The sequence below is a fragment of the Mustela lutreola genome, chromosome 7 (genome assembly GCF_030435805.1).
Source record: "Mustela lutreola isolate mMusLut2 chromosome 7, mMusLut2.pri, whole genome shotgun sequence".
NCBI classification, from domain to species: domain Eukaryota; kingdom Metazoa; phylum Chordata; class Mammalia; order Carnivora; family Mustelidae; genus Mustela; species Mustela lutreola.
Window position 1 is genome coordinate 46,167,633 of NC_081296.1, and position 22,953 is coordinate 46,190,585.

The following is a 22,953-nucleotide window of genomic DNA, read 5'->3' on the forward strand; positions in this document are numbered from 1 at the left end:
GATCAATCAATCACATGGGCCACTGACCCGTAAACTGCTGAATTCAAAACACAGCGAGGACTCACCAACACATTGACAGCAGTAAAGAGAGGTACAGCCAGAAGTGAGGAGCCAGAAAGGCTTCTAGATTATTTCTGAACTGAATTTGAAGGATGAGTACTGCGGTTTGGGGGAGACAGAATCTATACACAACTCACATAAGATGAATGTTCCTTTGCTCTCGTTTCCATAAGGCTCATCTTAAAATTTCCAAAATGTCCCCTCTCTAGACCTCAGGTATTAGACCAAGACAGTAAAAGCCCTTAGTGTTTGTTACATCCTCTTGTCTTTTTCAAAAATTATCACATGTAAAATGTTTAATCAATCAACAGTTGATAAGTTTATCAAAAGCTTTAGAGTTGTTTTATTTTTTTTTAATTTTTGATAACCCAAAACATGTCTATTAACAGGCAAATGCATAAAGATATTATCCACACAATTAAATACTACATCAATAAAAAGGAATGCACTATTAATATACACAAACAATATGGATGAATGTCAAAAATACTGTGCTAAAGAAGCCAGATTTTTTAGACTACATAAGACATAAGTGCATTTACATAAAATTCTACAAAGTGCAAACTAGCCTGCAGTTTTGTACCTGAGAAAAGAATTGTTGAGAAGAAGAGAAGGATTACAAAGAGCAGGAGGAACCTTTTGGGGCAATGGATACATATACTATATTAATTATGGTAACAGTTTCACAGATGTATACAAATGTCAAAAAAAATACTAAATAGTATACTTTACATAAGCAGTTTTGAAGATAATGTCTACCACAGCAATGTTTAATAGTAAAAAAGGGGAAGCAATCTAAATGTCCATTTAGTTAACAGGTTGGTAAGTAATATATTCACCAATGAAACAACAGAACATTATGCAACTATTTAAAAAAAAATGTAATGATGGTGGGCACACTTCTACTTCATTAACAGGCAAAAATGTTTTATATAGTCATTTGATAATCAGCAAAATCAAAAATATTTCCAGCTCTAGAGGAAAAGTAGTTAGATATCATCCAATTTTAGAAGAGATAAGGGAGATTAAAAATCTGGTCTAACACCTTCATTTTATACACAGAAAATTGAGACCTACTTACCTGCATAAAAAAAGTAGACCTTCCCATAAGATCACGAAGCTATTCTAGTGCATCATCCTGACTTCCCTTCTAACTCCTTTCTCAGACATATGGCATGCCTCAGTTCTCTGACACATTACCCCTTGTGCTTTCTCCCTACCATGTCTGCAACTAACTTGTTATTATGATCTTGAGGCAAATAAATTAAACCCTGAAACCCTTTTAGCCAGTTGATCTACAGGGTCATCTTTAAATCCATGATTATAAGACTCCCTAAGGTGCTAAAACCAGTTATATCCATATCAATGAATTCCTAGTATAATGTCTGAATATAAATATATAAGATAGCAATACTGCTTATATAGATTACCTATCTGATCTCCAAATTAACTATGTACAAAGGACTAAGTGGTATTCTTACCTTGCCATAATTGTTCATACTTCTATGTCCTAGGAGAAAGTGCTTTTTACTACCTAAGTACAGAATTGAGCAAGTGTGAATTTAAAGCTGATAAATACATGTGGTTATCACCATCACATATAAATATCAAAGCGCCTAGAGAAGTTATTGAAACTTTTCACTGCAAATTGTCTCTGTGTTCTGGTACTGCCTCAGAAGCCATATTCCCTAAGATTCTCCAGAACAGCAATAGCATTTTCCATGGTGGCTTCATACATTTAAGCCTATGGTTGCAAAAATAGTATTAAAAGAAGGATAGCCAAACTCTCATCAGAATGTCTACCCTAAGTTGGTATACTTCACCTGTCATTTGCTTCTGCTGAAGATAAACATACAAGGATACTAAATTTACTCAAGCATATACACAGTGATCTAAACAATCACACGGTAATTCAGCTGTGAAAATAAATTATTGGCACTTAAGCAAATTATATGAAAATACTAATATACATTAAAGGAATGTCCTTTCCCTCTTAATTAGTTATAAAGTAGAACGTCTGGGGCGCCTGGGTGGCTTGGTGGGTTAAGCCTCTGCCTTTGGCTCAGGTCATGATCTCAAGGTCCTGGGATCGAGCCCCACATCAGGCTCTCTGCTTGGCAGGGAGCCTGCTTCCCCCCATCGCTCTGCCTGCCTCTGCCTACTTGTGATCTGTCTGTCAAATAAATAAATAAAATCTTAAAAAAAAAAAAAAGTACATAAGATAATAAAAAATTAAAAAAAAAAAAAAAAAACAAAGTAGAACATCCACTGCTAAATATAGTGAGGAGAGAATTTGGCTTAAAACAACAATAGATGCAAACATGTCATTTTAGAAAGGCCTGACAGATTTCAGAAAAGCCTCACAAGTCCTTGGAGTAATGATGAGTTTACAGCTTTCTTCCCTGAGTAAGGCAGATGAGCACATGGTGAAGAACACAAGATCGACTATCAAGTAACGTAGGTTTTCTAAGCCTTAATTTCCCTCATCTATAAAGCCGGGGAGAAGGAGATATGATATGTGTGCCTACTATACTTTATGGTGTTACTATAAAGATTAAATGAAGTAATGTAAGCAAATAATTTTACATAGTGCCAGGACACACAGTTAATGACTGTTTTTACTACTACAACTACCAGTACCATAACCTTAGGTATTTTACACAAAGAAGTTAAAGAACCAGTTAAAAGTAAGTTATCCACCCATCCTCTAGAAGAGGAAGGGGTAAGCAAATGATAGCTGGCTCAACAACTCAGTTGTTTGGTCTGCTATTCAATATTCAGCTATTTTTAAATAGCTGAAAAAAAGATTACAAACAAAGTCACTCTAAACATTACTATTTTTAAGCTCTAATACCACTACTGGTATATAATAACAACAACATGAAAAGGTCTCCTTAGCATGAACATTATTTTTTTTAATGAAAATATATATATATTTTTTAAAGATTTTATTTATTTATTTGACACAGAGAGAGAGATCACAAGTAGGCAGAAAGGCAGGCAGAGAAAGGGGGGAAGTAGGCTCCCCACTGAGCAGAAAGCTCAATGCCGGGCACGATCCCAGGACCCTGAGATCATGATCTGAGCCAAAGGCAGAGGCTTAACCCACTGAGCCCCTTAATGAACTTATATTTTAATAGGACAAGTAAAAAACAAGAAATGAAATCGATGGTAAAGTTAAATGCCAAAAGGCATAGAAAACTCAGTCACATCCAATGTCACTGATCCTCCAGGCTAACTTGTCATTTTGGGGGGAAAAGAAAAGTTGATGTAAAGGAAGGTATTTGGAAGTTACTATAAGATGGAAAGTGGAAAAATGCAATTACAGGACAGGAAGCAATAAAAGTGCAAAAAAGAGCAGAATATGCTCAACCTACTTACAAGTAGACAGAAGGAAGGAAATGAGAGAGAATATGTAATAATAATAGAAATCATAATTCATGGGAAGTGTAAATCGGCAAAGGATAAAGTTTGATCATAATACAAATAAAAACAGGTGTTCAAAATCTGTCCATTACTCTCCTCCTCTCCCTTTCCCATAAGGCCTTGTTTGATTTTGAGAAAACATCGTAAGGAAAATGTTTCAAGATTTCATTAAGTGTCTGTAAAGAATCTGCTCCAGATATTAAATAAAATTTGGAATGCTAAAGAAGCAAAAGAAACAGAAATCATGTTTGGAGAACTTGTATACCCTGACTGGAAAGGTAAACCTGCAAGAAGATTAAATTACTAAAAAAAATTACAAAGTAACATACGAATCAAGTAGATAGTAATTCTGTTGGCAGAAAGAAAGGAAGGCAAAGGAATTCATATTCCAGCTTATGAAGAAGGACTGTAGCATGGTGCTTGAGAAGTCTGAAACACCAGCAGGGTAAACTGGAAAAGGAATCAAACAGGGATGAATAAATATAGGCAAATAGCATTAAAAATATGTACATATAGATACAAGCAAGTAGCATTAATGAATTTGTGAGTTAGTAAGTAGCTAAAAATCATAATGCACCCTATCTAGAATAATTATGCTATTTTCTATAGCAATCCAACATCAGAGATAACAAGCAGTTGGACAGACTAAAGAAGTATGGAAACTGTCAGAGCTGATAGAGCAAAAAGCCAAGATGGTTAGGCTTTCCAGCATATTATTAGGAGTGAGAATGAAATTACTGACAATAAATTCCTGGCTGTAGAATGGAAAATGAAGCCAGAAGGAAGTTGCCAAGTTAGGAAAATAGGCAAAAAATGAGACTAGTCTAATTATAGTCAAAAATAAAATATGAGTATTCAAGAGGCATTATAAATTAGAGGAATGTATTTCGGTGGTATTTCATTAAAGCATTCTCGTGACTGGATGACTGTGAATATATGAACAATGGTAAAATTAAACAGTGAAGTACAAGTACATTTTCTACTCTTAAAATGCAGAAAAAGAATTCTCCCAACAAATTACAATCATGTAAAAACAAGGATAGAGGGCGCCTGGGTGGCTCAGTGGGTTGAGCCGCTGCCTTCAGCTCGGGTCATGATCTCAGGATCCTGGGATCGAGTCCCGCATCGGGCTCTCTGCTCAGCGGGGAGCCTGCTTCCCTTCCTCTCTCTCTACCTGCCTCTCCATCTGCTTGTGATTTCTCTCTGTCAAATAAATAAATAAAAATCTTTAAAAAAAAAAAAAAAAAAAAAAACAAGGATAGAGGGGCGCCTGGGTGGCTCAGTGGGTTAAGCCGCTGCCTTCGGCTCAGGTCATGATCTCGGGGTCCTGGGATCGAGTCCCGCATCGGGCTCTCTGCTCGGCAGGGAGCCTGCTTCCCTCTCTCTCTCTCTGCCTGCCTCTCTGCCTGCTTGTGATCTCTCTCTGTCAAATAAATAAATAAAATCTTTAAAAAAAAATAAAATAAAAATAAAATAAAATAAAATAAAATAAATAAATAAAAACAAGGATAGAGGACAAAAATCAATAAACCTAGAATCTCACCAAGCTGAAATAAAATTATTTCAAGATTCCAAAAAGAAATACTCAAAGAATTTAGAGATACAAAAATATCCGAAATAATCCTTAAATACTACACAGTACTACACAAATACCCACCCTGAAATTTACAAGAAATTTAACAGGAAAGCCACACACACAAAGGCATTATAGCATTAAATGACTGATTATCAGAATAAAGAATTTCCAATTCAATCAGAGTTGGTTGACTCATAGTTCAAATAGAACTGGTTGTACCGTATCAACAAAGTAGGCATGGACTGACAAAGAAATCAACTCTTCATACAGGTCTACTATTTGTTAAATTGAGACTCTGGCTGTGAAACTCTTTTCTAGCCTGATTAATAGCTTAGGAGAGAAAACAGTTCAGGACTCATGTCTCCACATACTTTTAACTATTTATATGTCTTTTTGCAGAAGGCTACTTAATAAAATTTAAGTACTTACTAATATCATCTTCATGATAAATGACAGAATGAAAGGGCAGAGTTCGGTCTTTAATATATCGCTCTGCTGGCTCAACATAAAATGTGCCACCACGAGTCTGGATGAATCCTTCAAATCTTCCATCAATAACGGACCCATGGCTAAAGCTTCCTTCTTCACCTGTTAATGAAAGGAACAAACACTTGAAAAATAAATTTTCACGTAAATGTTAAATTCGTTCTCCTTTAAAAAAAGCCATTCTTACATATCTTAACCCAATGAGCCACCCAGGCACCCCTTTTCTTACATATTTTAAAAACCTGAATACAAATTTATTGGGGAAATTAATTTTCACAAAGAATATATCAAGCAGAATTTGAGATGTGAACAGCAACTAGTACGTAGTTAAAGTCTATTCAATTACTAGATAACAACAGTGAGAAGAGAACATCTTTTTCATTGACAATCACATTCCCAGCATCTAAGTACAGTACCTGGCAAGAATTCAATAGTCATTCAATAAATAATTGTTAAATTAACTTAAACTCAGAAAGAGGCAAACAGATTCACTGATAAAATATGCACTTCCAAAACACAGATATTAACGTTTTTTTAGAGGAGCACCCGGGTGGCTCAGTCAGTTAAGCTTCTGACTCTTGATCTCAACTCAGGTCTTGATCTCACAGGGTCATTAGTTCAAGAAGAAAGAAAGAAAGACAGAAAGAAACAGAAAGGACAGGAAAGAAAAGAAGGAAGGAAGGAAGGTAGGCAGGCAGGCAGGAAAGAAAGAAAGAAAATAAAGTATCTTTTGAGTTTTTGCTCTAATCACCATAAGTAATAAAGTTCTTTTCCCACCTGACATAATCTGTATGAAACTTTTGGCTTCCTTTTTTTAGAAATATATTTTTAAAATAAGTAAGTATCAAATATTTCAGAAGTAGTTTGAACAAAAGCATACCAAAAATCCTTTGTAATTTATAAACTGTCCCATCAATTATACTTCTCTAGTGAAAGAAAATAGAGGATAAAAAGGCTATTTTGAGATATTCACAAAGAAAAAGTGGGCGTCAGCCATCAAATGATATGAAGAAATGAAAAGTAGGGGGATGGTGCATTAAAAGTTAAATTTACCTGTTAAAATTTTCTCATTAAAATAAGTATCAGGCTTTCCACAATTTCTAAACTGTAGATTAACATTAATTAACTGACTGTGAATTAACTTAGGACTAAAGTTAAGAACCCAAGACACTGGTATTTTAAACATGATTTCTATCTGCAAATTCATCTAGTTTTATACTCTTCTTGACCATCACCTAGCAAAGAAAGGTAGACACTACATTCTGCCAAGAAAGATAAATGATCAAAGGAATAATGGTTCAATATTGAAAGTTTAGACTGATGGAAAAACACTTTATAGAAAACTTGTAATTTATTAACAAAGTTTCATCTACAAGTAAGAAATTCTAAGTACAGAAATGCCTCATTTACCTGGCATAAAAAAAATAGGAAAAATTTTTAATAACTTAATTTTCCATAATGTTATGATTTTGAGTAAAGATCTTATAGAAATGAAATTTAACTTTCAGTTAACTTTGTCTTAATAACTGAGAACCATCTTGAGTATTTATTAATATAGTTATAACAATATTTTGAACCTCTCTAATATCTCCAGAAGATTTGACTGTTCTTTCCATACTACTAAACTGTCAAATGTAACTTTTTCTTGGGTTAAGTGTACTCCCCATAGCCCTATTACATTTTTTTTTTAAGATTTTATTTATTTATTTGACAGACAGAGATCACAAATAGGCAGAGAGGCAGGCAGAGAGAGAAGAGGAAGCAGGTTCCCTGCTGAGCAGAGAGCCCGATGTGGGGCTTGATCCCAACACCCTGGGATCATGACCTGAGCCGAAGGCAGAGGCTTTAACCCACTGAGCCACCCAGGCGCCCCGCCCTATTACCTTCTTAATCAGTTTAGTAAGGGAAATTTGTTAGAATTGTGAACACAGTAGTTTGGAGCACATTCTAAGATCTTTTCAGAAATCTTCATGAAGTCATTATACACATCTGATCAAATCTCAAAAAGTCAGTTCAGAACTGAGCAGCAGGTAGCTCCAAAGATTATGTGTACCTCTGTGGCCCCCTGTTCTTCACGGCCCTAGGGCTAAGGCTGGAGTCCATCTTGTTCTGAGATTGAACACCAGCAGTACCTTTCAAGCTCACTTCAAGAAACAGATAACTTCACACCACAGTAGGCTGCACAACAATGAAGCTTTAGAATTCTTTGTGCAGTGATGGAAATGATCAAAAAATAATAATACAAAGGCAAAACCTGATCTCTCCCAAATCTTTTAAATATCTAAATATTTTTTTCTCATGACAAGATTCCCAAAGTGTTTTGTTATAAACCACATTTTCATTTTTTAACAAATAAAATTTGGTGGTATTTAAAATCGAGACATACCATGTTGTTATTTCACTTTTCATTGCTTTAGCTGCTTAATATTTAAGCTTTGCTTCAATGCTACCTTTATCTATACTTCGAATCTTCACAAGTCTATTTCATTTTGTAGATCTGAATGACTAAAGTTGTTTCTCATCTGAAGTATGCTAAGACTTAAATGTTAAAGAATGCTGTATAACATTTATCCAATAAAGTCTTGATTTAAAAAAAAAAAAAAAAGAATTGTGAACACTGTAAATAGATTCTGAAGCAGGAAGGCCCAAAAAGGACTTTTCTATGAATGACTTTGTCCCTTTTTTTTTTAAGGTTTCTTCTCTTTTCTTATAAAACACAGCTAATGCTTTGCTTGAAAGATCAGAAAATTAATGAAATCATTAAAAGCTTTTTTAAAAATCTAACAATCATATAGGTGCCTGCATGGCTCAGTTGGTTAGGCAACTGCCTTCAGCTCAGGTCACGATCCTGGAGTCCTGGGATTGAGTCCCACATCTGGCTCCCAGCTCCACGGGGAGTCTGCTTCTCCCTCTGACCTCCCCTCTCATGCTCTCTCACTCTGTTTCTTTCTCTCTCTCTCAAATAAATAAATAAAATCTTTTTTTAAAAAAAAATCTAACAGTCATAGGTATTCAGAGAATCACAACTACATTTCTTTCAGAAGCCAGGCACTGTGTAATTCATTATTAAATATACATATAGAGATCGGTCCAAGGATTACTTTATTCTTCAAAGACTGTTATCCTTCATAATACATTTAAATCTCCTCAGGAATTATCCCACCTCTCTGGAATATATGCCTATACTTCAAAATATATGTGTTTCTTTGTACAGAAAAAAACTAAAGAAAGAGATCCTTCTAAGATTCAACTTACCATAAATATGTCCAGTGTAAATATGAGAGGTATCATAATCAAGTACTTTATTTGATGTTTCTACTTTAAATTCATCACTGAAAAGAGATGTATCCCGCTTCATTCGTAGGTTGAAATGTCTACAAAACAGGATGGAAAAGGATAAAAATGAAATTTAAAGGATCCAAATTTTAAACATTTTTTGTTAAAAGTTCTGCAATTTTAGTATATGTGCTGCTGAAGCGAGCACAAAAGTTCTGCAAAATATAAACTGTTTCACACCATTTGTTTACCTGGAAATATACAAGATCTTTCTTTAAAAAAATTTGCTCTAAAATTAAATCTAGTAGCTACAATGCAAATTGAAATTATATATAATTAAACATTAACTGTCTAAGACATATTAAAAATTAAATGCCAAAAGTCTGATTCCCACATTGTAAAACAAGTTAATTTCAACAGCAACTAAGTTGCTTGGATATAAAAACAAGCTTCTTGACCCAATTACTATTATTTACCACTACCTGTCTTTCCTCTTTAGTAATTCTGCAGCTTTGCTATTTTCCCCTACTTTTCACAACTTAAACAATACATTAAAAAGTGGGGGAGGGGAGTTGGGAGAGGGTGGTGGGGTTATGGACATTGAGGCGGGGTATGTGCTATGGTGAGTGCTGTGAGATGTGTGGACCTGGTGATTCACAGACCTGTACCCCTGGAGATAAAAATACATTATATGGGTTTTTTTTTTTTAATTAATAAAATTTTTAAAAAAAGAAGAAGAAGATAAGACGACTAGGGTCAGGAAGACTCCACCTCTTGGGGAAGGTTCTAACTACTTTCACTTTGTTATACAGGAGCAGGAGAGAGGAAACATCAGTCTCCATGACGGAAGGATAGGACAAGGAGACAGGAGGAGCCTGGCTGCCATCATGGCTGCAGTGCATTCTGAGTATCTAACTGGAAGGGCCATGGCTGGGTTTAACGCCCGGGTCCCACCGTCTGGAAATTCTTAATTTTTTTTTTACAAATGGTTCCACATTTTTGTTTTGTACTGAGCTCCTTCAATTATGTACCCAGTCTTGAGGGAGAGACACTTTGAGGAGAGTTGTGACGCTTCAGTGTTTGAGCCCTGACTGACGTCATTTTGATCAGAAAAAAAAAAATTTTTTTAATCATGCTAAACTGTGTGGCAGTCAGACAACAAATTGAAGTGATAAATACATATTTTGTGGGTGAGCCTTTCTGAACTAATAAAATATTTGATTCATTAAAAAAAAGCGGCATCTATATTAATGACTCTCCTCAGAAAAGTAACTATGCATGCTCTTTCTTTTACATATACATAAACACACAACTCGTTTCAACTTCTATATGTTTTCCCTAGGGCTTCTAATTCTTCTAATTATCATTAGACCTTCCTCAATTTAATTTGAGAAGCCTATGATGACCAATATCAAAAGACCAATATCTTAGCCGAAATCTTACTCATTTTCAATGGTCCTCCATAAAAGACAAAGACCAAAATACTGAGGTGAAATTAAATAAAGAATCTAGGGTTTGAATCAAACTATGAATCAACTCTTATGCCTAAAATCAACTAGCCCAGGATTCTGATCTCTTAAATAAAGATAATAAATTCTATCTTGTAAAAGCCCTTTTAAGGATGATCGCTTATAATACATGTAAAGTCATTAACACAGCACCTGGCACAGAGGAGCTGCAAAACAAATGGCAATTAATTAGCTATCATTACTAAACCCTTAAATGTATTTCAAGTCTCTTCTATAACTGTTAAAAGAGTCTGCACATAGCCCAATTTCTCCCCTAATGAATCTGAACCAAAGTGTTCAATTAGCAACCCCCAAATGTTAGTAGGATGTAGAGTAACTGGATCCGCCACACATTGCTGGTAGAAGTATAAAATGGTACAATCACACTTTGGAAAACTGACAGTTTTTTTGAGGTTAAACATGAAAACCCTATGATCCACAATTCTACCCCAAGAGAAGTGAAAATATAATACGTAACTCCGCAAAAACAAACTGGACACAAATGTCCAAAGCAATTTCATTCAAAATATATAAAAACTGGAAATCAATTTTTCAGTTAGTATCAACAAGTAGAGTTTAAAAGACTGTGGCTTATTCATACAATGGCAAACCAAAAAATGCCAAACTACTAAAAATATGCACTTTTGTGAAGATACAAAAGAATATATATAGTATAATTGCATAGATACGTAATTCTAGAATAGGCAAAAACCTATCTACAGTGACAGAAAGCAGATTGGTGGCTGTCTGGGGTGAAGAGAGACTAAGAGCAAACGGGGATGAAGGAATTTTTGCTCAGAGGGACATGTTCTATTATCTTGATTTGAATGGTGGCTACACAAATATATACATTTGTCAAAACCTAACTCACACTACACACATGAAATGAGTACAGCTGACCTTTCAACAACACAGATCCGAAGTGCATGTGTCCACTTACCCACGGATTTTTTCCCCCATAAATATAATACAGTATCGTTTTCTTAATAATATTTTTTCTCTAGCTTACTTTAAGAATACAGTATATAATACATAAGACATACAAAGTAGTATTCATCAACTATTTATATAATCAATAAGACTTCCAGTATAACATTCCTGTTGGATACCATATCACAAAGACTTCCAGTCTTATCGATTATATAATCGATAGTAGCTGAGTTTTGGGGGGAGTCAAAAGTTGTACAAGGCTTTTGGTTGTGTCAACGGGTTGGTGCCCCTAACTCCCACATTGTTCAAGGGCCAACTGTATATTTTCTGTAAATTATACTTTGTGCTTGCTTCAGCAGCACATACACTAAAAATATATATATATAAATTATACTTCAATAAAGTTTATCTTGAAGGGAAAAAAATTCATTTTTCAAGTAAATAAGGGTCAACAGGGTATACTCATTAGCTTCAGAAAGCTGTGTCCCTTTTTCAACTTTTTCTATTTTATATTTTCCTTAATTTCATGTCAATATTGGTACTCCTTTATTTTGAGGTTGTATTCATTTTCTACTGGCCTCAAACTCTCACCAAAAAAACTCCAAAAGCTTCCCAGGGCTGAGACAAAGACTCTAGGTTAGGAAAAGTATCCTTAGAGCCTTAAGTTTTCCATCTCCTGGCACAAGTAATCAAAAGTCAAACATACCTTCTAAACGGGAACTCTGCAGGCAAGGTTAAAAACAGACTACCCTGAACAAACAGGAATCCTGCCTGAATTCTTACTACACATCCTGACTTTTCATAAAATTTCTTCTGTTAACAGGAAATTCTTGATCATATGAAGGTATAAATAAATACATTATTTTTTGAAGGATCACAATATTTGAAAAATCATCAAGTTATCATTATATATACTTTTAACTCACTGTACAAATACTACCTGAAAAAGAGCATCTTTGCTAAAGGGACTAGAACACTAAAAGTCCAAGGGCTTAGTATATTTAATCATTCAAGATTTATTATTCAGCAAAATTATTATACCCTATAACCATTATAAGCAAGAGTATATTCTATATGCAAAAAGGGGGGTTATAAGCTTCAGAAAGAAGTTAAGCTCAGTATAAAAACAATCTATGCTACATTCCCTACCCCTCAAAAAATAGTTTTATATCACTTAAAATGTTTAAGCACATAGGAACCCTAGAGGAAGTTAACAGATAAAATTTAAGAACACTTGAAGTAGTTCCCTTCCAACCCTGATACTGGCAGTGTAAGAAAATCATCTCACATGTACTAAACATTATTCTCCATACTGATTTAAATTGGACTACACCATATATAAAATCAGTTCTCAATTACCATTCACAATCAAGTAGCAGTATAGATAATGAAACAAAAAATCAAACTGAGATAATACCCCCACCAAATGCATTGCTTTTATTAACATTAATTTGCATCTAAAACATTTATCAACAGAAGAGGGAATGGTACAACATTGAGCCTGACAGGCAGGTAAATGGTAAAAACAAACAAAATTACTGGGCTTTCTATTCTGTCCCATTGATGGATGTGTCAATGGTACTGTTTTTGTGCCAGTACCATGCTGTCTTGATGACAGCTTTGTAATAGACCCTCAACTCTATGGTCAACTAATCTTCGACAAAGCAGGAAAGAATGTCCAATGGAAAAAAAACAGCCTCTTCAATAAATGGTGTTGAGAAAATTGGACAGCGACATGCAGAAAAATGAAATTGGAGCATTTCCTTACACCACACACAAAAATAGACTCAAAATGGATGAAGGACCTCAATGTGAGAAAGGAATCCATCAAAATCCTTGAGGAGAACACAGGCAGCAACCTCTTCTATCTCAGCCGCAGCAACATCTTCCTAGGAACATCGCCAAAGGCAAGGGAAGCAAGGGCAAAAATGAACTACTGGGATTTTATCAAGATCAAAAGCTTTTGCACAGCAAAGGAAACAGTTAACAAAACCAAAAGACAACTGACAGAATGGGAGAGGATATTTGCAAACGACATATCAGATAAAGGACTAGAGTCCAAAATCTTTAAAGAACTTAGCAAACTCAACACCCAAAGAACAAATAATCCAATCAAGAAATGGGCAGAGGACATGAACAGACATTTCTGCAAAGAAGACATCCAGATGGCCAACAGACACATGAAAAAGTGCTCCATTTCACTCGGCATCAGGGAAATACAAATCAAAACCACAATGAGATGACATCACCTTACACTAGTCAGAATGGCTAAAATTAACAAGTCAGGAAATGACAGATGCTGGCGAGGATGCGGAGAAAGGGGAACCCTCTACACTGCTGGTGGGAATGCAAGCTGGTGCAACCATTCTGGAAAATAGCATGGAGGTTCCTCAAAATGTTGAAAATACAACTGCCCTATGACCCAGCAATTGCACTACTGGGTATTTACCCTAAAGATACAAACGTAGTGATCCAAAGGGGCACATGCACCGGAACATTTATAGCAGCAATGTCTACAATAGCCAAACTATGGAAAGAACCTAGATGTCCATCAACAGATGAATGGATAAAGAAGATGTGGTATATATACACGATGGAATACTATGCAGCCATCAAAAGAAATGAAATCTTGCCATTTGCGACAACGTGGATGGAACTAGAGCGTATCATGCTTAGCGAAATAAGTCAAGCGGAGAAAGACAACTATAATATGATCTCCCTGATATGAGGAAGTGGTGATGCAACATGGGGGCTTAAGGGGGTAGAAGAAGAATAAATGAAACAAGATGGGATTGGGAGGGAGACAAACCATAAGCGACTCTTAATCTCACAAAACAGTGTTGCTGGGGGGAGTGGGGTTGGGAGAAGAGGGGTGGGGTTATGGACACTGGGGAGGGTATGTGCTTTGGTGAGTGCTGTGAAGTGTGTAAACCTGGCGATTCACAGACCTGTACCCCTGGGGATAAAAATATATTATATGTTTATAAAAAATAAAAAATTATTAGAAAAGAAAAAAAAAACAAGATTAAAAGTCTATCACAATCTATGAAACAGACAAACTACGAAAGAATAATTAGAAGCTAGATGTAATTTACTCCATTAATTAAGTCACTAAATTCCAATTCTTTAATTTTAATTCTACTACCATCAGTTTAATACATATCTTTATGCTATTTTAATATTTCTATGAATTATAACTTCTTCATAACATTCCTGTTGGATACCATATTACAAAATAATTAGCTAACCACATCCTACCTTCCCAGTTTCTCAACAAGCCCTGAATAAAAAACAATCTGAAAACATAATCTGGTTTTTTAATTGTTTACACTTTTGGTTCAAAGGATCAGAAAAACTACAGTGACCACTGCCTTATAAAAATCATTGTATTCTGGAAAAAGTTTGATGGTTCATTAAATATCAAACACAGAATTATTATATGACCCAGTAATTCTACTGCTAGGTATAAATACCCAAAGGAATTAAAATCAGGGACTCAAACAGATTCTTGTACACCAATATTAATAACAGCATTATTCACAAAAGCATAATATGGAAATAACCCAACTGTCCATCGATAGATGGATTTTTAAAAATGTACACGAGTGGAATACATATACAATGGATTATTCAGCCTTAAAAAGTAATGAAACTCTGGGGGCACCTGGGTGGCTCAGTGGGTTAAGCTGCTGCCTTCGGTTCAGGTCATGATCTCGGGGTCCCGGGATCGAGTCCCGCATCGGGCTCTCTGCTCAGCAGGGAGCCTGCTTCCTCCTCTCTCTCTCTCTGCCTGCCTCTCTGCCTACTTATGATCTCGGTCTGTGAAATAAATAAATAAAATCTTTAAAAAAAAAAAAAAAAGTAATGAAACTCTGTTATGTGCTACAACATGGATGAATCTTGAAAACACTTTGCTAAGTAAGTCAGACACAAAAGGCATACTATGGCATGATTCCACTCATCTGAGAGACCTACAAGAGGTAAATTCATAGAGATAGAAGGTAAAATAGAGGTTATCAGTGACTGCTGAGAGGACAGAAAAGGGGAATTATTGTTTGTTTGTTTGTTTGTTTGTTTTTTAAGATTTTATTTATTCATTTATTTGACAGAGATCACAAGTAGGCAGAGAGGCAGGCAGAGACAGAGGAGGAAGCAGGTTCCCCGCTGAGCAGAGAGCCCAATGTGGGGCTCAATCCCAGGACCCTGGGATCATAACCTGAGCCGAAGGCAGAGGCTTAACCCACTGAGCCACTCACGTGCCCCAGGGAATTATCGTTTAATGGGTAAAGTATTTCTGTTTGAAGACCTCCTCCTGTGTCTTGTCCTGCATCTCTAATTGGAAGCAAGACCCAGATACAAACACAATGATATGTCCAGAGACCATATTTTGTTGGTTATGATGCTATGGGCCCTCATATTTTCCAAACCTGCCATTTGCCAACTACTTTGACTGCAGAGGCACGTCCATTGTAGCCCATTCTCAATCAGCTTGTACTCACTTGGAGAGACATATGTCTAGGTTTGATGACCTGGCTAAACATGGTCTGCGTGCCTTACAAAAGACACTTCGTGCAGAACAGGACTGAACTACAAAGAATGTTTCCACTGGAATTGTTGGTAAAGACTTGGAGTTTACTACTTAGGAGGAGCTGATGTATCTTCATTCCTAGAAGGTCTTGAAGAAAGACCACAAAGAAAGGTACAGCCTGTTCAACCTGCTGATTAACCTGAAGAAAAGGCTGATGAACCAATGGAACATTAAGTCACAAACCAACCAGTCTCTATGTGTATTACCAACTATGTAAGAATGTGGAGCACATACTGATGACAGTAATCTATACTTTGAACCAAAAGATGCAGGGTGGTCTTATGGTATGTTTTAGGAATCAGTCCAGATGTGTTTTTCCCAAGTAACTTGTCTGAAATCATGTAATGGTGTGCATTTTTCTTTGGGGATCTATATAATCATTTTCTAGAAAGTATAGTTATCTGTACTAATATTTTTGTATGAAGAACATAGTGTTTTGTGATCTTAAAGACAACTGTGAAGTAAAATTGTTTCACCTGCTTGTAGGGAGGAAAAAGAATTTCTGTTTGAGAAGGTGAAAAAACTCTGAAAATGGATAGTGGTGGTAGCTGCACAACACTATGAAAGGTACAACTGAATTGTTCACTTAAAAATGGTTAAAATAGTAAGTGATGTATTATTTTGCCATAATAAAAATAAACAAGTAAATATTTGTAAATTATTGTATTCAAAAGACTTGGAGAATAAGATAAAATTGTGTGGCCAGAGATACTGTTCTTGGTGATAAAAGTTCCAAAAGAACCAAGTGAGACAGTGATATTGCGAAGATAATGAGATTATAACAATCTTCCCAAATGTAAACAGGTTTACGATTTTCACAGCATTTTTACCTATGTTACTATATCTTATCCTCAGAGTAACCTGCAAAGGAGTTGTGATGAGTATTTCTATCAAAGGGTATGACTCAAGGTCACAAGACTAGAATTAGGACTAGAACTTCAGTATTCAGCTGTTGCATCTTACTCTTTCTACGATACCACAAATGTATCTCAAGCATGTGATTTAAAAAGTCAAGCTAGGGGCGCCTGGGTGGCTCAATGAGATAAGCCTCTACCTTCGGTTCAGGTCACGATCTCAGGGTCCTGGGATCGAGCCCCATATTGGGCTCTCTGCTAAGTGGGGAGCCTGCTTCCTACTCTCTCTGCCTGTTTATGATTTCTGTCTGTCAAATAAATAAATAAAATATTTTTTTTTTAAGTCAAGCTAATACACACTGAGTGCTGTAGTAGTCTTAATGTAGTATTATCAGTCTCTGAAAACAAGTCATCTTTTAAAATCTGAACAAATGCAAATAAGATAATGAAATAAAAATATAACCTTGTTTAATTCTCACTGAAAATTGTATAATACTACCATAAGAAATTTTCTTTTTTAAGGGTTAAGCCACTTTCAAGATTAAGGCTAACCTCTGTCTCCTTTTACTATGTTTCTTTCAGTAAGTTTAGTCTTATTACTATTATTATCATTATCATTATATAGCACACTGTCATCAAAGAAGAACTTTAGATTTTCTTTGGGAAGAAAGATGCTCTGTATAAAGAACATTACTTGCACCTGGAATGCTTTTCTACCTTTAGATTTAACGACTATACTGATTCTACTGATCAACAGTATTTTATCCCTCATATTGATTATAGTATTTCTACTGTAATTCTTTCTTGTTTTCCTCAATGGCATTATAGTAAAGATGTAAAGAACACAGTGAAAAAAAAAAGAAAGAAAAAAAAAAGAACACAGTGAAATTATAGGAAGGCAAAATCAGTTAACAAATAACAGTAATTTGAAAAAAATCAAACATTCCAATTCTCTAACTTCACTGTTTTGAGGATCTAGTTGTACCATATGATAATAATAGCTGGCTTTCCTTTCTAGGCTTTAGAAAAGCACTCTACATCTAAAGAAACAGTAGAGGTACCAGAACAACAAAATCAATTTTGTTTAGGATAGGTCTCTATAAAAATTTCTGGAAGTTTATGTATCCTCTACATCTTTATATGAAGAAGTATCTCTTCTATATATTAGAACACTAAGAATACAGAGTAAAAAGAAGTTGCCTTTGTCCATACAGCTGCTATTTTGGCTAAGGAGAGTATGGCTCTGATTTTCAGAAGAAAACAAGAGATAAAGGGTACATCCCTTGAACTGAAGCCATATTAGGACAAAAGGCCTCAACTAATGAAGTACCTTGGTAACACAGGAAAGAACCCTGGGAGCAAAAGCCTTGCTTAAAAGTACATCAGTATAATCCAGCAGTCCCAAAGACCAGAACTGTCATCATAAACAGAGGTCTATCATATCTAAATGGAACAGGTCTATGGTAGACCTGGCTCAATGACTCCTAGAAATAAAACTGTACTACTACAGGACATCCCTGAGGTCTCTAGATGTTATCTCTTAACATTCACTTTATTCTTAATAAAAATCCCTGAGTCTCCATCCAAATTATTTTTTAAGACAAGTTGTCAACATTTAATATCATTACTATGAGTCAAATACCTAGTTTACTCCCATGAGTACACTTTTTGAAACAGAAAAGTCCTTTTTTCAAATGATCTTTAAAAAGAGTGTGTGTGTGTGTGTGTGTGTGTGTGTGTGTAAATCTACTTTTTTAAAGGATAAAATGAATGGGTTGGTAGAAGGGGAAAGGGCACAGTCAACCCACAGGCACCACACTGGGCAGCACCTGAGGCAATCACCCCAGAAATTCTAGGGCTATACAGTTTGAAAGATCTAGTTCCAGGCTTAACTGTTGTCCTTGAGGTCAATTACCCTAAATAAGCAAAACACATAGATCAGAATCCCCAATGAAGATAAAAGTTAAACTAAAACCTGAGCTAAAATGAGTAACCTTTACCCTGTGTAAGAAGACAAACAGATCACTAGTTTAAGTCTTTCCCATACTAGGAGAGCCAAGGGGAAGAGTCCGCCATAATGGCATCATCGCAGAACACAAGACTACATGTATTTTACATTATGTGAGAATAAGATTTATCTATTGGAGAGGGGGAAAAAATGTTTCTGTAAACACCTCTGACTTTATGCAACTATGTTATGTTAACTAAACAAATGGCAAGCAAAACTACTGAATATAGGCATACCTCTTGTTTTTGAAGATTTTATTTTTAAGCAATCTCTACACTCAACATGGGGCCTGAACTTAAAACCCCAAGATCAAGAGTCGCATACTCTAACTGACTAAGCCGGTCAGGAGCCTCCAAGCATACCTCATTTGATTGTGCTTCATTTTATCGTGTTTTGCAGATAGTGTGGTTTTTTTACAAACTGAAGGTCTGTAGCAGCCCTGCATATAGTCTACTGGCACTATTTTTCCAACAGCTTTTGTTCACGTCATATCTCAGTGTCACATTTTGGCAATTCTCACAATAGTTCTAACTTATTCATTATTATTGTATTTATTATGGTGATCTGTGATCAGGGATTACAACGGCTAAAAGATCAGATGATGCATTTAGCATTTTTTAACAAAGTATTTTTAAATTAAGGTATATACTTTTTTTTTACATATAATCCTATTGCATATTGAATGGACTACAGTATAGTATAAACATTAACTTTCAGATGTGCTGGGAAACCAAAAGATTCATTTGACTTGCTTTATTGCAATGTTTGCTTTACTGAAGTGGTCTGAAACCAAACCTGCAGTACTCCAAGACATGCCTCTATAAAACACTAAAACAATGATAGGATTTAAGAGTTATCCAGATATTTAACATAAATCAAACATACAAAATCATAAGGATCACCTGTATTATTAATTTCACAGATCAGATAAGGTTGATATGACCTAGATCATACAAATAAAATCAGAGTTTGAATCTGAACCAAAATCTCAAATATTAATTCAGAAAGATCTATGGACCCCATGTTCACTTAAGTATTTACAGTAGCCAAGATATAGAAACAAACCTAAGTGTTCACTGATGGATGAAGATAAAGATGATGTGCTTTATCTATGCAATGGAATATTACTTGGCCATAAAAAGGAAATCTTGCCATCTGCAACAACATGGATGGAACTTGATGGTACTTTGCTAAGTGAAATAAGTCAAAAACAGAAACACAAATAACATATGATTTCACTTACATATGGAATCTAAAAAATAAAACAAAACAAACAAAGCAAAAACAAACTCATAGATACAGAGAACAGACTAGACTGGTGGTTACCAGAGCAGAGGGGGTTGGGAGGTACACAAAATGGGTAAAAGGGATCAAGTGTATGGCAATGGAGGATAACTAGACTTAGGGTGGTAATTACTTCTAGTATATACAAATACGAAATCATAATGTTGGAGACCTAAAACTTACATAATGCTATATACACCAATCTTACCTCAAAATCAACAAATAAATAACAAATCAAAAAACAGGGGAGGTGGGGTGCCTGGGTGGCTCAATGGGTTAAAGCCTCTGCCTTCGGCTCAGGTCATGATCCCAGGGTCCTGGGATCCAGTCCTGCATGGGCTCTCTGCTCAGCAAGGAGCCTGCTTCCCTTCCTCTCTCTCTGCCTACTTGTGATCTCTGTCAAATAAATAAATAAAATCTGAAAGAAAAAAAAAAGAGGAGGAGAGCAGAAGATAAGATAGAATATCTAGCATAGAGAAGGGATTCCAAAACTTCTGCTGAATTAGTGAAGACTTGTCTGAGCAGCTAGCAGGTTATTCTTCATGTGGAAAACACTGAAACATCTCTATCATCGTATCCCTTCAAACTACAATATTCCCTATTGCCGTTTCGGGGGAAGCGGGAAGGAAATTTGCCCCTCTACATTCAATTTCAATATTTCAGAGCTCTCTCTCTCTCTCTCTCTCTTTTTAAGATTTATTTATTTATTTTAGAGAGAGGGAGAGCATGCCCACAAGTAGGAGGAGCAGAGGGAAAGGGAGACAGAATCCCAAACAGACTCCTTGCTTAGCACAGAGCTTGATGCAAGGCTCAATCTCACAACCCCAAGATCACAACCTGGGCCAAAACCAGGAGATGGAGGCTTCACCAACTGTCCAACCCAGGCCCACCTCAAATCTCTCTTTCTTAAAGATAAAACCTATCATTATCTCTTCCCCGTGCTCCTCAATTATTCTACTCCTATCCACATTTTCCAGTGCCCCTTTTAACTATCCAGACCCAAACAGGCCTAAGGATCCAGACACCTCTTCCAAGCTCTACTCCCAGGCTCCACCCCATCCAACCGTGGCTATTCAAGCAGCTCACGTTTCCTTCCCTATGGATGAGTACTATACTCAGTTCTTATCCTAAATCTCCCTCCCACTTAAGATAAAGTTTCAGATGAAAGGGATGTACTGCTGCTCTGCTATTGCCAAACATTTGATAGTTTTCTGATTTGCCTCCCTGATTATCCCAACTTCCAAAAGAAAAAGAACAAAATGGTAAGAACTTCTACTTTACAATTTATACTAATAAACTATGATTAACTGATTAATGATCAAGTGACAAGAACTTAGGAAGAAGATACCACCATTAGAGTGCCTCAGTGGCTTAGTCACTTGAGCCTCTGACTCTTCATTTCAGCTCAGGTCATGATCTCAGGGTTTTGGGGCTGGGCTCTGTGCTCAGCAGGGAGTCTGCCTGAGAGTCTCTCTATCTCCTTCTGCCCCTCCCTGCTGAACTCCTGCTCTAATAAATAAACAAATCTTAAAACTAAATAAATAAATAAGTACAAGATACCACCTTAATCTTCTCACTTTATAGTTAGTAGGGGAAAAAAAGCATATGATAGCAAAGGTTTCAATATAGCAGATTCTTAAATGTTCACGGGAAGCACAAGTAACATTTCCTATTTGGGGACTTGAAACACAAAGAAGTGAAGCTGAATGACCATGTCTCAAAAATATCATCCAATATTACACTGGACAAAGTGACCTCTAAAGTCTCTCAAGATTTAGAATGTGAAAGGCTCACTCAGTTTGACAACTGGGAGTAAGCTATTTGTAAAACTGAAATGTAAGAAGATTTTGGGTGTCACGTACATGGTCTGAACAGTTTTACTATGAACCAAAAACAAAAATCAATGAATACTGTTTATAACGCAACTATTTGTACCCTACTACCATTTCTAAGATTCTTGATATGCTATGTGTTCATACATGATCTGTTCATTCAGCATTGTTCTCCCAGAAATGAGTTTGTGAACCTAATACAAAGTGATTATAATTTAAGATTTCAAAGATGCATAAAAATTATTAATTAAAATTAACTGATGTGTTTCTGCTTCACACATTTAAGTCAAAATTAGCCATGCTATACTCAAAAGACAACTGGAGTCCTTATAATCGATCACCACAGAATTAGTACAGATGGTTGTCAAAGATATTGGCCAATATGCTCTTAAAACCAAAATGCCTAAAAATACATTGGCTATTTTCATGAATCATTAGAAATTCACACACACAAAAAAAGCTATTTTGCTACCATAGCTATTTATATGTGACCATGATGTATCCAAATCTGGACTACCCTGTGCATTTAGATCCAGCAAAATCATCAAAACTAGAGAAATTCAAAAAAGGGTAAATAATATAGATTAGGAATATTGCTAATGTTCACCATAACAAAAGCAAGAAGCACCAACTGACCATTCCCCTCCTTGAAATATTGTTTCCCTTGGCTTCTGGAATACCACACTTTCAGGTTTTCTACTTTTCTTACCACTCATCAGGCTTTGCTTCCCCCCCAGTCACCACCTAAATTTAAATTGTTGGCATTTAGTTCTCTCCTAGGCCCTCCTCATGAATTCCACAAAACATGTCCAAAACTGAACTTACCATTTCTCCTCAAATTTAAACCTGTTCCAATATTCCTTATCTAAGTGGACCCAGTAGCCACTTAGTTGCTCAAACCAGAAAGCAGTCCTGGTTTATATAACTCCTTTTATACCTATGTATCAACCAAGCTCAATAAACTCTACCTTTAAAATGTCTTAAATTTATCCACTCTCCTTCATCACCTCTAACACCAGCTTAATGCAGGCTACCACCTCCCATGAGGACTACTAGTGCAATGGCCTCCTCAACAGCCTCAATGCACTTAGTTTAACTTCCTTCCAAATTACTCTTCAATTGCAG

General features: G+C 35.9%; 1 protein-coding gene and 1 pseudogene across 1 annotated transcript in view; one reads left to right on the forward strand and one right to left on the reverse strand.

The window, feature by feature from the left end:
* The window catches only part of ADAM10 (ADAM metallopeptidase domain 10), a 137,239-nt gene that overhangs the window by 71,647 nt on the left and 42,639 nt on the right, over positions 1-22,953 (reverse strand). Inside the window, exons 3-4 of the mRNA XM_059180626.1 lie at positions 8,804-8,922; positions 5,492-5,650 (exon numbers count right to left, since the gene is read on the reverse strand). Of these exons, the coding sequence (XP_059036609.1) occupies positions 5,492-5,650; positions 8,804-8,922 (278 nt within the window). The remainder of the gene's footprint in view (positions 1-5,491; positions 5,651-8,803; positions 8,923-22,953) is intronic.
* LOC131835414 (proteasome subunit alpha type-1-like) lies at positions 9,712-16,024 on the forward strand (annotated as a pseudogene).